This window comes from Sapajus apella, unplaced genomic scaffold, assembly GCF_009761245.1.
Source record: "Sapajus apella isolate SASKATOON/1434 unplaced genomic scaffold, GSC_monkey_1.0 scaffold25, whole genome shotgun sequence".
Classification (NCBI taxonomy): Eukaryota; Metazoa; Chordata; class Mammalia; order Primates; family Cebidae; genus Sapajus; species Sapajus apella.
In genome coordinates this window covers 26,812,327-26,827,503 of record NW_022436965.1, presented here as the reverse complement: position 1 = coordinate 26,827,503, position 15,177 = coordinate 26,812,327, and the positions used below count along the sequence as shown (strand labels likewise).

General features: G+C 38.7%; 1 protein-coding gene across 2 annotated transcripts in view; it reads left to right on the top strand.

Annotated features, from left to right (window-relative positions):
- Positions 1 to 6,139: 6,139 nt before the first annotated feature.
- The window catches only part of ATF6 (activating transcription factor 6), a 191,457-nt gene continuing 182,419 nt past the window's right edge, over positions 6,140 to 15,177 (top strand). The window contains exons 1-2 of one of the 2 annotated variants that reach the window (XM_032291586.1): positions 6,140 to 6,331; positions 14,163 to 14,239. In XM_032291586.1, the coding sequence (XP_032147477.1) occupies positions 6,250 to 6,331; positions 14,163 to 14,239 (159 nt within the window). In that variant the 5' untranslated portion in view covers positions 6,140 to 6,249. Of the gene's footprint in view, positions 6,332 to 13,332; positions 13,538 to 14,162; positions 14,240 to 15,177 lie in introns of those variants that run through there. The other variant, XM_032291587.1, reaches the window with a different exon arrangement.

Genomic DNA, 15,177 nt, shown 5'->3' with positions numbered 1-15,177 from the left:
AAAATATTGTCCGTGTCCTTAAGACATTTTGCATATTTACACATACATATGTGTCTATGTAGTAAACACCATAGTGGGAGTAATTTTAAAATACAAAAATATGTTGTGAATAATGATCCTCTTAATAAATGCCTAGCTCAGTTTTTTAAATGTATGGGAGTATTATGGAAAATTCTTGAGAAAAATCTTAACATTGGACCTGAAGCCTTTGGCAATCTCCGTGTAATAATTTTTCTTTATTTTTTTTTATTTTTTGAGATGGGGTTTCACTATTGTTTCCCAGGCTGGAGTGCAATGGCACAATCTCAGCTTACTGCAACCTTCGTTGCCTAGGTTCAAGCCATTTGCCTGCCTCAGCTTCCCAAGTAGCTGGGATTACGGTGTGCGTTAACTACGCTTCGCTAATTTTGTAATTTTAGTAGAGACAGGGCTTCAACATGTTGGTCAGGCTGGTCTCGAACTCCTGACCTCAAGTGATCCACCCACCTTGGCCTCCCAAAGTGATAGGATTATAGGCATGAGCCACTGCTCTCTGACATAAGTTTTCTTTTGAGAAAAAATTACTTCATTGGTTTTAGCTTTCATAAAATCATACAGCTTCATACTATTATTCTCTAAAAAGCTTTTTAAAAACAGGTTGAGGAGATTGGGCGTGGTGGCTCATGCCTGTCCCAGGACTTTGGGAGACAAAGGCGGGTGGATCACTTGAGGCCAAGAGTTCAAGACCAGCCTGGCCAACATGTGAAACACTGTCTCTATTTAAAAAAATAAAAAGGTTGCAGCATGTGAAATTACCCCTTTTGTAGGTAAAAAGTAGTTACATAGCTGCAGTTTAATATGATTCAAATTAATGCCTATCCATCATACATTGTTGATCAGATTATAAAATAGATAGTATGGATCAAATGCAATTTTAATTAAGTTGTAAATTCACTAGTCATACTCCCCACCATTTGCAGGGTTCCAACAATAGTATACATTGAGGCCCATATACTATTTGTCTTAACTTTTAAAAGTTATAAATTGGCCAGTGCAGTGGTTCATGCCTGTAATCCCAGTACTTTGGGAGGATGGTGGATCACTTGAGGTCAGCAGTTTGAGACCAGCCTGGCCAAGGTGGGGAAACCCTGTCTCTACTAAAAATATAAAATTAGCCAGGTGTGGTGGTGGGCGCCTATAATCCTAGCTACTTAGGAGGCGGGGAGGCAGGAGAATTGCTTGAACCCTGGAGGCAGAGGTTGCAGTTAGTCAGGATCGCACCACTGCACTGCAGCCTGGGCGACAGAGCAAGACTCTGCCTTAAAAAAATAAAATCACAAATCAAGCTACCTGTTTAATAAAATGTTTTATTCTATTATCTTGACAAATATACCTTCATAATGATCTGTCAGACCAGGTTTGAATTTAGAATTCTCTGATTTTATAAGATTCCATGACAAAACATGGCAATGTAGGGAGAGGTGGCCCCCACCCACAGGCTGCCTCCTTTATTTCCCCACCTCTTGATATGTTCTGTGTCATGAAGAGCCTGGTGCATGCATATATATATATATATATGTGTGTGTGTATCCTCCACCTGTATGTATAAGGTCTCGCTACAGCCCTGGTGTATACCATTGGCTCATTTCACTCTTAAGAGGTAAGACGCATGAGCCAGCCCTAGAAGCAGGCTTGAAGCTATTTGGGCTATTTGGATGTTAGATGCATGTCTAGAAGGGGGCATGTGTTCTAGCTGAGCACATCACGTTGGCAGTATGGATTCTTATCCTGTGGGGACAGAGCCAAAGGTAAAGTGTGGGTCCAGGGTAGGAGCTCCTCTTACCTAGACCAAAGGGTGGTATTGTCTCTAGACATAAAGTTCTTTTTCAAATTTTATTTCTATTCTAAGGGTTTAAGTTGAAAACGAGGAGTAGATTCAAGAGAAAGGATTCAGTAACATCCAAGACTTAACGATTTAAAAAGAAAAGCCTGGCAACTAGAGTGGAAGGAAACCCTTAATCACAGTGTATATAAAAAATCTATGGGAAAAAATCTTATTTGGTGGTAAAACTTTTCAAACATTCATATTAAAATTGAAAAACAAGGTAAAAGATGCCTACTCTAGCCCCGACCTTCGGTATTGTATTAGAGGTCCTAATCATTGCAGTAAAACAAGGGGCAGAACAGTTTAAGACTTAGGAAAAAAATCTGAACTCACTAATAAATCTCAACATCGCTAAAAGTGGGACAGTATGTATATGCTGCCTGCTATGATGCAAGGGAGCACCTATGAAGTATTCTTGCAAAAACAAAAGCAAAAACTATCCATTCATGCCTTTAGATGTCACTGGCAGTTTCTGGAACAAATTAAGCATCACCATGAAGACATAATCAGCAGAATCACAAAGCAGGAAATTCTATAGGACCAATGATTTTTCAATAAATGGCATGGGGGGAAGAAATGGAGAGGGAATTTTCATATGAACTAAATGCAATGTGAGGACATTGTCTGGATCCTGATTTTAATTAACTGTGGAAGGAAGGGCATTTTTAAGACAGAAAACTGAACATACGACAAGTGTCAGATGACATTAAAGAATTACTAATTTTGTTGGGTATGATAATGGTATTATCAGTATGTTTCTTAAAAATAAGAAAAGGCCTTGTCTCTTAAAGATATAGGTTGAAGTAAAAAAAAAAAAAAGATGTAGGTTGAAGTATTTATGGGTGAAATAATATGATATCTGGATTTGCTTTAAAATATTCCAGGAAGGCTGGGCATGGTGGCTCATGCCTGTAATCCCAGCAGGAGGTTGAGGTGGATGGATCGCCTGAGGTCATGAGTTTGAGACAGCCTGGCCAGCATGGGGAAACCCCGTCTCTACTAAAAACACAAAAATTGGCTGAGCCTGGTGGCAGGTGCCTGTAATCCCAGCTACTTGGGAGGCTGAGGCAGAATGGCTTGAACCCAGGAGGCGGAGGTTGCAGTGAGCTGAGATTGCACCATTGCACTCCAGCCTGGGTGACAGAGTGAGACTCTGTTTCAAAAAAAAAAAAATTCCTGGAAAAAAACAAAGCAAAATGAAAAAAGTTGTGGAGAGGCAGGATAGATAAAACAAGAATGGCAAATTTTTGAAGCTGAAGCTGGGTGATAGGAACATGGGGATTCACTATATCAGCTCTTGTGTTTGTTTGAAAATATACTAAGTTTATTTTAAAAATTAAAACATTAAATAAAATAGAATTTAAAAGGTTGGTATTTGCATAATGTTCTTCTACATAAAAAAATCCTAAAGAACTTTAGACAATTTTTTTAAAAAATCATTTTTATCACATCTTAATTTTCATCTACCATTTTATATATATATATATATATATATATATACACACACACACACACACACAGACACACACACACATACATACATACTTTTTTTTTTTTTTTAAGACAGAATCTTGCTATATTGCCCAGGCTAGTCTTGAACACCTGGGTTCAAGCAATCCTCCTGCCTCAGCCTCTTGAGAAGCTGGGATTACAGGTGCATACCACTGTGCCTGGCAAAGACAAAATATTAGAATAACAGAATTCAGCAAGGTTTTTGGTACAAGATTGCTGTAAAAAAATCCAGAGTGTTCCTATACCCCAATAATAGCCAAACAGAAAAAAAAGGATGTGAAAAACAAAACTATAAAACTATGAAAATTAAAAATTCATAAAAGGTAAGAGCGGACAGTTCACAGAAAAGGAAATAAGGTTTCATAAGTATGGAAAAAGGCACCACTTTGCTAGGGAAATGTAAATTACAATTTTCACAGTAGTAAAAATGGTAGGAGTCTGACCATATCTAGTGTTGGAAAGAATATGGAGAGCAAAGAGAACGCATCAATGCTAGCGAGGGTGTAAACTGGTCAAATAGTACATACATTATTAAAGACATTCTTGAGACTGGGCGAGGTGGTTCACGCCTGTAATCTCAGCACTTTGGGAGGCAGAGGCTGGGAGATTGCTTGAAGTCAGAAGTTTTGAGACCAGTCTGGGCAACATGGCAAAATCCTGTCTCTACAAAAAATACAAAAATTAGCTGGGTGTGGTGGCGGGTGCCCGTGGTTTCAGCTACTGGGGGCAGAGGCAGGAGGATTGCTTAAAGCTGGGGATCAAGCTGCAGTAAGCTGAGATGGTGCCACTGCAAACAAGCCTAGAGGACAAAGTGAGCCCCCGTCCGAAAAAAAAAAGAGAGAGACTGAGATTTTTGCATATATGCACAAGGAGACCCCATACAAGGATATATTTTATGTAAACAATTGAAACAACCCAAATTTTGTTCATCCTTAGGAAAATGGAAAAAAAAAAGGATATATGTATTTATTCAAGGAAATACCATGGATATATCCTCAAATAGTAATGTCCAATAAGAAAAGTGATTTGCAGAACATTAGAGTACAGCAACTTTACATACATTTTTAAAAAAACAACAAAATTATACTAAATGCATGTATCTATAAACATGTTTAAGCATCATAAAAGTAAAAGTAAAAGTGGACTAGAATTCCACTTTTATAAAAATAAAAGAAAGTAAAATTTTATACCTATAAAATTCATGGTAGAAGTGGCCTATGCTGTGGGGGGAAAATGAAGCAGTGAAGAAAGAGGAATTTAATTCTATAATATTTAATTTCTTATGAAAAATCTAGGACAAAAATAAAAAATGCTAAATTTTAAAATTGGTGACAGGTCACAAATGTTTGTTTCATAATTACTTGCACTTTTTGAATAAAAAAATCCTTCGGAAATTAAAAAAAATTGGCGATTTGTCACGGTGATTTTCTTAAAAATCTAGTGGGATACAGAAGACTCGCTTTTCATTTTGGTTATTTTTGCTTGTTTGAGACGGAGTCTCGCACTGTCGCCGGGGCTGGTGTGCAGTGGCGCGATCTCAGCTCTCTGCAACCTCCGCCTCCCGGTTTCAGGCGATTCTCCCGCCTCAGCCTCCGGAGTAGCTGGGATTACAGGCGCTGGTCTCGAACTCCTGACCTCGTGATCCCCCGCCTCTGCCTCCCAAAGTGCTGGGATTACAGGCCTGAGCCCCCACGCCAGGCCTTATTTTAGTTTTTATGTCAATTTTTGAATTGGTAATTGGATGAGAATAAAAGTGTTATAAAAAATAAATAACATTCACCTTAAATGAAAATTTATTAGTTTTCTGGTGACAAAAGTAGTCATATATGACGTCAGGGGATTTCATAATCTTTTTCTGGGCTTGGTTCCGGGAGGGATCCTGTATTATGCAATCTGTAGTAATATCCAGCCACGAGCAGTTTGGAGGATTCTGGGAAGCACATTTGTTTTGCTTACCTACCATGGGAAAGATTCCACGTGGTCCTAGAGGCATACGTGTTCTTAAGTTACAGTATTTTAAATATTCACTGGCCGCTGAAATTTAAAACAGATGAAAAAGAAATTCTCTTAAGTAGCTTTCTTCAACTGCTTTATCCAACTCAGTTCATATTTTCAGTTGGAGTTCGTGATGTGTGTGAATTTCTTTTAAATAAAATCCGAATCTTTAATAATATAAAGATTGGGAACATCGATTACTGTAGGTCGCTTGGACTTTGACTAAATACTATGTTTTAGAAATTTATCTTTAGGAGATAAATTTTGGGGTTTATCTTTTACATTTGCTTCATTTAAATAAAAGTAGGCTTTCTAGAAGTTATGTTTTATAGTACAGTACCATTTACCTCGGATACTGTGCCAGTTAAACAGTTTTAATGAATGTGGAAAAATAGTAGTGTTTTTCTGTCATACGGGCGTATATGAAGAATTTTTACACTGATAGAGAATTATTCATAAAAATTAAACTAAATTTACTGTTAGCCTCTAATTTTGTTCTGAGGTATATACGCTGTGGTATTAAGAAAGATAATCAAGGAATAAGCCAGAATGTTCAGAAAGGGGCTTTACTTTTTATTTTTAATATGATTGATAAATTTTGTTTAGTCGAAGCGATGTCTTTGTGTCTCCCCTTGCCTCCCCCATAAAACTGCGGGACAGAAAGTCCTGGAAACTCCAAAAAGTAAATATTTACTCACAGGTCTATTTAAATTTGCTTAGTCTCTGATGTTCTCCTGTTTCGTACAAAGCCCTCGTGCGGCAGAAGCAGTTTGTCTTTAATCGGCCACCGTCTCATCAGCGTTACAGAGTAGTTTGTCCGCCAGCGGCTGCCGTCCCAGATATTAGTCACCGAGTTCCAGGGCAGAGGAACTTGTGATATGGGGGAGCCGGTTGGTGTTGCCGGCACCATGGAGTCACCTTTTAGTCCGGGACTTTCTCACCGGCTGGATGAAGATTGGGGTGAGTGGGATCTGAGAATGTACCAGGGTGGCTCGCGTTCGCGTCTACAGGTTTCTTCCTCCCTACTTCTGCTACTCGTGGTGACAGGTGTGGACCAACCCTGCCTGGGGAGTGAGGCCACTCGTCACTCCCGTCCGTGCTCCTCACAGAGTCTGGGAGGATCGTTCGGCTTCTGTCCTGGCCACAGGGCGAGTAGAATATTGTCTAACTGGAGTTAGTATTATTTTTCACTGTTTCTGCCGGGGAAGTACCAGGTTTTTTTTGGGGGGGGGGGGCTAACACTGGACGTTATTAGGAGGTTTAGGGCAAGATGGCTGGGACCGACAAAAAGGCTACAAGCTATTTCCTGAGTGTGAAATGTGGGCGGTGAGCACAGTGGAGTGGGTGTATATGAGAGAATGTGGTTGTATACAAGAAATTCTAAATCTTACAGCTTTTGCTATTGGTTTAAGCCTCATGTCCATCTTGGGAGAAAAGAAAACACTGAAGCACCTGACCTCGGGTCCCTGCTTTGCTAGACCTAATACTTAAATGCAATCCCGACTGCTCTGCAGATATAGATCTAAATTTTCTTAATGGATATTTTGTTTCGTTTTCGTGGTCAGGAAGGGTGGAATGGAATGAAGTGGAAATCAGAGTGGAAAAGCTTTGTTATCCAAGTATTTAGAGGAAACTTTCATTCTCCTCTTGATTGCAAGATATAAAAGTAATTTTGTTCTTAGGTTCCAATATGAATTTGGGATTGTGTAGGTTTCCAAACGGACCCCCAGTGAGCCTACGCCACTCATCAGCCTCGGAACTGAGGGGAACCCCATTTATCTTTCTCCTTTGGACCAGCATTCTCAATAGCATGAGTGGAAGGAATTTCAACTTTTTATTGAACAAAGCCATCATTTAATTTTTTTAAGGGCAGATGTTCTCTAAAACTATATTCTGTTGGAGATTTATTTCAATCCTTGGGTAGATTTTCTAAGAGTTGCTGGAAAACTTTAGACTTTCTATTCCCAGTTTCTCAAGCCAAATGTATTAGGAACAGTGTGTTAGCTATCATTTATTTAGCACTTTATTTGTGTCAGGCACCCTGCTAAACTCTTTACATGCAGTATTTTATTTAATCCTCCCAACAGTCCAATGAGATAGTGTTATTTTAGAGATGAGGAAACTGAGGCTAACAGAATTTGTGCTCAGATTCTTAGAGCTAGTTAGTGGCAGAAGAAGGTTCAGACCAGGTTTTTCTACCTCCAAAGCCTGTACCCCTAGTATCTATTCTATAATGCTTTCCTGACTCGTTTCTACAGATTTTATTCTTCATAAGATCCCTGGTTATTAATAACACTACTTGAATATATTGGGTAGTTATGATTTGTTTTGTCAGCTAGTCAGCTATTATATTTTCATGACATTGTTTAAACTATAACTGTGGGACACTTCCTGGTAGCATTATTTTGTGTTGTCTTCTGATACCCAGGCTGCATTTTCCTGTCTGATCTGATCACTTGATTTAATGTTCTCTAACAGAGCATTCAGTTTTTTATAGTCAGTTCACTGACTCACTTCTGTCAGGTATCTGGCCCTGCCATTTCCTGAATGTGCGCATTTCCATTGTTTTCCCGTTTCAAACTGTTCAGTCTTCTCTTCTTTGAACAGTTTAATTTAAATTCCTTAGGCGTTCAGTAAGTAGGATAGAGTTTGTTGGCAATAGACTGAAACACTAATGTCTGTTAGTGTGTCATTCTGTGAGAGCTGCTTTGGGTGTTCAAGTACTTCACTGATTTACTTGACTTTTTTTTTTTCTTTTAGAGACAGGGTCTCACTCTGTCGCCCAGGCTGGAGTGCAGTGGTGCAATCATAGTTCACTGTGACCTGGAACTCCTGGGCTCAAGTGATCCTTCCACCTCAGCCTCCTGAGTTGCTAGGACTACAGGTGCATGCCACCACCAGGCCTGGTTAATTGTTAATTTTTAAATATTTTGGAGAGACAAAGGTCTTGCTGTGTTGCCCAGGCTGGTCTCCAACTGGCCTCAAGTAGTCATCCTGCCGTAACCTCCCAAGGTGCTAGGATTACAGGCTCAAACCACCGTGCCTAGCTTTGATTTTTTTTTTTTTTTTTGAGATGGAGTCTCGGTCTGTTGCCAGGCTGGAGTGTAGTGGCAGGATCTCAGCTTACTGTAACCCCTGCCTCCTGGATTCAAACGACTCTCCTGTCTCAGCCTCCCAGGCAGCTGGGACTGACTACAGGCACATGCTACTATGCCCTTCTAATTTTTTGTATTTTTAGTAGAGACGGGATTTCACCATGTTGGCCAGGATGGTCTTGATCTCTTTACCTCATGATCCCCTGCCTCAGCCTCCCAAAGTGTTGGGATTACAGGTGTGAGCCACTGTGCCTGGCTGTTTTTTGTTTTTTTTTTTTTTAATATTAGAAACTAGTTAAAATTTAAAAATCGGATTATGTGATTAGTATGTCTTGTGATTTTAACAACTCTAAATAATTTAAATAAGCGATTAACTATGTTCAAGAATATTGCTCAAGCGATTCCTCCTCCTGTTTCCTGCATCAGCATTTTCCCCTCTCTGTAGATCATCCCTGTCAGTAAATGAACATGTTGTTATTTCTCCTAGAAGTACTGTTTCTATATCTGGATAGTACTCTATCTAGAGTAAAAAAACAAAACAAACCCAAAACTCTCTTCACATGTTACTTCCCCTCTTGCTGTTACTGCATTTCTCTATTTTGCAGCAGAATTCCTATTAGAAAATGTCCGTGTTCACTGACTCTATTTTCTTATTTCTTTTGGTCTCTTGAACCCAGGCTAGTCAGGTGCCACCCCTCCACTGAAACTGCTGTTTCACTACTGATTTCCACATTGCTAAACCCAGTGGCTGTTTCTCATCTTACTAAACTTACAAGGAGTAAATGAATAAATAAATGGACAAGGTGGAGGTGAAGTGGGAAAGCTTGCTGAGCACACTAAAAATAACTGCCATTGTTTACTACTGTTGAGGGAAATCTAATAGTGTGGGACTAGTGCAGAGGATATAGAAATAGACAATAGGTTTTAGAGATACTTTAGGTGTAACTAATGCCAACAGTTTCTTTTGGATTCTTTCGGGATGTTCTATAAATATACAAGTATATTTATCAACCCACCTTCAGTTATTTTTTTAACAACAGAAAAGTTGGAAGATCAGTACACTGATAAACCTGCAGTTTCCTTATCTAGATTTACCAACTGTTAACATCCTGACACATTCACTTTATCTCTTAATATTACCCACACTTTTCTCCTCTTTCACATCTGAAAGTGGTCTGCAGGTAATATGAAACTCCTAAACATTTCACTATGTGTTTTCTAAGAATGAGGAAATATTTATTTTTATTTAATTAATTAATGTAATTTTTTGAGATGGAGTCTCGCACTGTCACCTAGGCTGGAGTGCAATGGCACTATCTTGGCTCACTGCAACCTCTGCCTCCTGGGTTCAAGCGATTCTCTTGCCTCAGCCTCCTGAGTAGCTGGGATTACAGGTACCTACCACCATACCTGGCTAATTTTTTTTGTATTTTTAGTAGATACAGAGTTTCACTATGTTGGCCAGGCTGGTCTCGAACTCCTGACCTTATGATCCACCCGCCTCAGCCTCCCAAAGTGCTGGGATTACAGGTGTGAGCCACCATGCCTGGCCGCAAATACTTATTTTTAAAAAACATGAATTTATTTTAGTATGCTTTATACTTCAAAGGTAACATAACAGGGTTCTTTTTCACCTTCTTGCATTATATGCTCATATTTCTCATCTGCCACTATGAGAATCGTGATTCCAAATAACGTCTTTTGTTTTTATAGGCTCACTTCAGTGGCTCTGTTGGAAATAGACTGAAAGAGGGCAAGGGCAGAAGCATGGAGACATTTTGGAAGCCACTAAAGCAGTCCCCATGAGTTACAATAGTAACAGTGGAGTAATGAGAAGTAGTTGGATTATGGATATGTACACACATACATGCATATACACATGTTATATACATACATTTAAAAATTTTGAAATAGTTTGAAATCTATAGAAAAGTTGTAAGAACAGTGCAAAGAACTCTTGCATGCCCTTTACATAGACTCCACAGTTGTTAAATTTTACTGCATTTACTCCATTTCTCTCTCCCTTGGGAGGGGGAGGGGGGAGAGAGAGAGAGAGAGAGAGAGAGAGAGAAAGGGAGAGATGTGTTGACCCATCACCTTTAAATACTGTAGTGTATAGTCTCTACCCTTCTACCCCCCAAAACAAAGCCACTTTCCTATATTACTGCCCTATATTTCTTCCAGCCAGGAGATAAACATTGTTACAAGACTGTCATCCAATTCAAAGACACCATTCAAAATTTTCCATCTGTTTCAATAATCGTTTGTTTTTCTAGTCTAGGATTATCTGCAAACACCCATTGCCTTTACTTGTCATGTCTCATCAGCGTCCTTTAATCTGGAACAGTTCTTTGGTCTTTTCCTGTGTCTAATGTCCTTGATAGTCTTAAAGAGTACAAATCTTTTATTCTACAAGATGATCCTAAACCACTAAGGTTCCTAGGAGAAATGACCAATTCACGGCTGGAGAAGTGCAGGGAAAGTGCGAAATAAGCCTGGAAAATCTTGTGCCAGAAATTCTCAGCAAATGAACATGTCAAAAAGAACAAAGCCACCAATATGAACGAACTCCCAGTGGTCAAATCTGGAAAGTTTAAGCATCAGAATAAAATGAGAGCATACATTATAGTATAAATATGATGTTCCTATGCCGTCATATCATCCTATGATACATTCACATGATTACTTGGTCAAGTTGACATCTTCCAGGTTTCACCACTGTAAAGCCACTCCTTCCCTTTTTGTATTACTATTTTGGGGGAGATAATCTGACATGACACCAATATCCTTTTCTTATTAAACCTCTAACTAGGAGCCCTAGACTCACTGATAACCCCAGTGTATATCAGTTACCACTCTAATGGTTGCTAAATGGTTAACTATTTAACTCTCATTATCCTTCTGTCTATATTTGTTAATTGACATTGCACTATAAGAAGCTAGCTTGCTTATTTCCTTCGTTCCTCCCTCCCTCCCTCCCTCCCTTCCTTCCTTCCTCCCTCCCTCCCTCCCTCCCTTCCTTCCTTCCTTCCTTCCCTCCCCTTTCTTTCGTGATGAGCTAATTGACTCCTTTTTTATTTGATGGTTGGTTAACTGCTACTCTCATTTTATTCTGATGCTCAGTTTCTCCCAGATTTGACCACTGGGAGTTCATTCATATTGCAGCCTTTGTTCTTTTTGACATGTTCCTATCATTTACTGAGAATTTCTGGCACAACAAGATTTTCCAGGCTTATTTTGCACTTTCCCTGCTGCAGCCCTGGAATTGGTCATTTCTCCAAGGAACCCCTTAGTGAACTTCCATTTGGTGGAAGATGGTTTTTAGTATCCAAGATCTGGGCACCCAGTATTTTCATTGCTACTGGGATATCATTGCTTCTGGGACCTCTTAGCAGATGTAACTAGGAAATATATATACATGTATATGTGTGTGTGTATACAAACATCTGTATATGTGTGTACATATATATTTCTATAGCTATCTGTATGTGTATATACTTTAAATGAGTTTATTTACTAATGCTTTCAGTTCCCAATCCAACATCTTAGGATTCTTTTAGTCTCCTGACTCTTTCCATGTTCTTAAATTCTTTCTCAGACTGTGAGAAATCTGACTCCATTTATTTTAGTAAAAGGCAAAAGATTTATTTGTTCTGAAGAGAAACCAGAATGTTCTAATTATTTTAGATATAGTCAACCATTTGCTCAATCAACTAACATATTTGTTCAGTATGACCAGTCTTCTATCCTCTCAGGCTGCCTTTTCCATTTGCCACTCCATTCCCCCTCCCACTGGGCTGGGGCATGCTGCCACCTTTGCTGGGCAATAGTCTCCCCTACACTGTCCTATTTCCTTAGATAACAGGCACATTGCTGGAGATGACTGTGCACAAAACCCCATCACCCTTGTTGCCTTGCTTCCTCAGAAGCTGGCATCTCTGTGATGGGACTGGTAGGGAAGAAAAGGAAGGTTGGGAAGGGAAGGAAGAATGGGAGGAAAGGTAGGAAGCTGTATTACAGATGTATATTTTAAGGACAGAGCTGATAGGATTTGTTGGTAGATTGAATATGGAGAGTGAAGAAGAGGAGTAAAGAATGAAGTAATAATGATGCCAAGGCTTTTGGACTGAGCAACTGGGAAAATTCATTTGTCATTAACTGGGTTGAGGACAAAGCAGTAGGAAGTTTGGTGGGGTTGATGAGTAACTCATTTTGGATATGTCAGGTTTGAGGAGCCTTTTAACATCTAAGAGGAGATGTCAGTACTCAGTGTACGTGCATCTTGAAGTGTGGGTTGGAGATGTATATTTAGAAATCCTTGACATATAGATTTTATTTAAAGCCATGAGCTCAGCTGAGATTACAAAGGGAGTAAGATAGATAGAAACGTTTATGCCGAGCCCAAGGACAATTTCATGTTAGGTAGATGAGGAAGAACCAGCAAGGTTGGGTCAACCAGTGAGGTGAGAGGAAAACCAAGTAAGTGTGGTATTTTGAAAGTGAAGAAGATGCTCCAGTTAAAATGAGAAGATCAACTATGTTAATGCTGTTGACAGGTCAAGTAAGATGAGGAATGTGAATTTACTATTGAATTTAGCAATATGGAAGTCACTGGAGACATTAATAATTGTGTGTATGTGGAGAGGGGAGCTTGATTGGAGCAGGTTCAAGAACGAATGAGAGGAAAGAAATGAGAAAGCCCAAATAGAGAACTTTTTAAAGGAGTTTCAGCTTACATAGAAGCCACAGCCCTCCGCTTACATGTTTGTTGGCTGTGCAGCTGAGTAGTCATTTCTGAGAGTCATGTGAGCAACCTTTGGCTATTACTACATATAAAATTTTTTGCTAAATACTATTTTGTTTTAGGGTGGTGAAATGTACTGTAATTGGTCAAGTTAATAATAGACTGGCAGTGTACTTCCTAAACTTGTGCAATGAGGAAATCATCAGAGCAGTTTCAGTGGAGTATAATAGATAAGGAGTACAAAGGAAGGCCTAGTTTTGAAAAACTCTTCAAAGTGCCTGAAGTTTTGTAAGTGTCACAGAAAATAGGAACTTCATAGATTCTATGGTAAGCAGCCTTCTTGGGCCTTGGTCAACACCTTGACCTTTCCCTACAGAAAGTTTCAGTATAGTGTATTGAAGAATGTTTTCTGTATCCACACATTTCTTAGTTTATAATGAAACCTCATTAGGAAATTGGAATATAGTTAGATTTGCTGAAATGAATTTGATGGTTTAGATGAGTAAATCCTTTATTGTCTAGACAGAAAATTGGTTATACCCTTAACTTAAGGCATGGATGACAAATATGCAGTGCATGTATGCTTTCCTTAGTCCTCTCTATTATTATTACTTATGAACCACATTAACTTTTCATGCTGAACCCAAATATAGCATCAGAATTCTTGTTAGTAATGTTCCATAAAGCCATTACCAATTAGTCTTACGTGACATATGACATAAAATCTTTTTTGATCCCTGGTGTAAGAATTCAGCTCACAAGATAAAAATTATGCAGAAAACAACACATAAATTGGAAATGAGCTTTGAATTGCTTGTCATTTACATTTCTGGAGTTTATTAATAATAGTAATGGCTAATAAGAAACCTTAATAGAGGTGACATGGGGTACAGTGCTTGTTTCTTTGTCAAATAATTGAATTGACAGTTAATCTCTATTCTTTTGTCCGAAGATTCTGCCCTATTTGCTGAACTCGGTTATTTCACAGACACTGATGAGCTGCAATTGGACGCAGCCAATGAGACTTATGTAAGTATTTACTAAGGTTGAATAATGTGATATTTAGTCTTTAACCCTAATTATTGCAAGAAAGTTTCAGGACAACAGGTTTAGGCTAGTAATTTATGTTACATACTTCATGGTAAATAGCTTCTACCATTAAGTATGAAAGTTAGTAGCCATTTTGTAGTCAGCAAATGTAGGACAGTAGAAATTCATTGGTCTTGGTATGAGACTTGTATTCTAGGCCCACCTTTGGCCCTAGGTAAAAACCTGCCTACTTGGTTTTTACAGGCACTTTGCTACGTAAGGGAATTGGTGGGTGACTCTGGAAAAGTCACTAACCTACTTTTTTTTTACAGATACTTTGGTACATAAGGGAATTGGTGGGTGACTTTGGAAAAGTTGCTCATCTACCTACTTCTTTTTTACAGATACTTTGCTACATAAGGGAATTGGTGGGTGACTTTAGAAAAGTCACTAACCTGCCTACCTCTTGGTTTTTACAGATTAATTGCTTTTAAAAAGGAAGTTGGTAAGTTCTGCTTGACTAAGTTGGTATGTCAAGCAGAACTTACCAACTTCCTTTTTAAAATTGTATATTTATGTAGAAAGCTCTGAAGAGTAGGTATATCCTTGTCTTTGGTTAGAGGTCTGTGTGAAAACTATTTTAACACTCTAGGTCCTCAAAAATATCTTAGATTTTCTTTTAATTGATTAGTACATATTAAGCTGTTTGGCCTATAGAACTTTGATTTTGTCTTATTCTTTAATGGATGAGGTGCTATTTCATTGAAGAAGTAATTCAAGTGAGCAAAGTAATTTGTCAGTCAGGTTGACTATCACATCATTTTAAGCTCTTATTAACTAGAGTACAAAACGTGTACAGATTGCTTAGTGAGTTTCAGATATTTCGTAAATAATGATTTAGCAATTGTTTTACCATGAATCAACAGAAGAGGATGAAG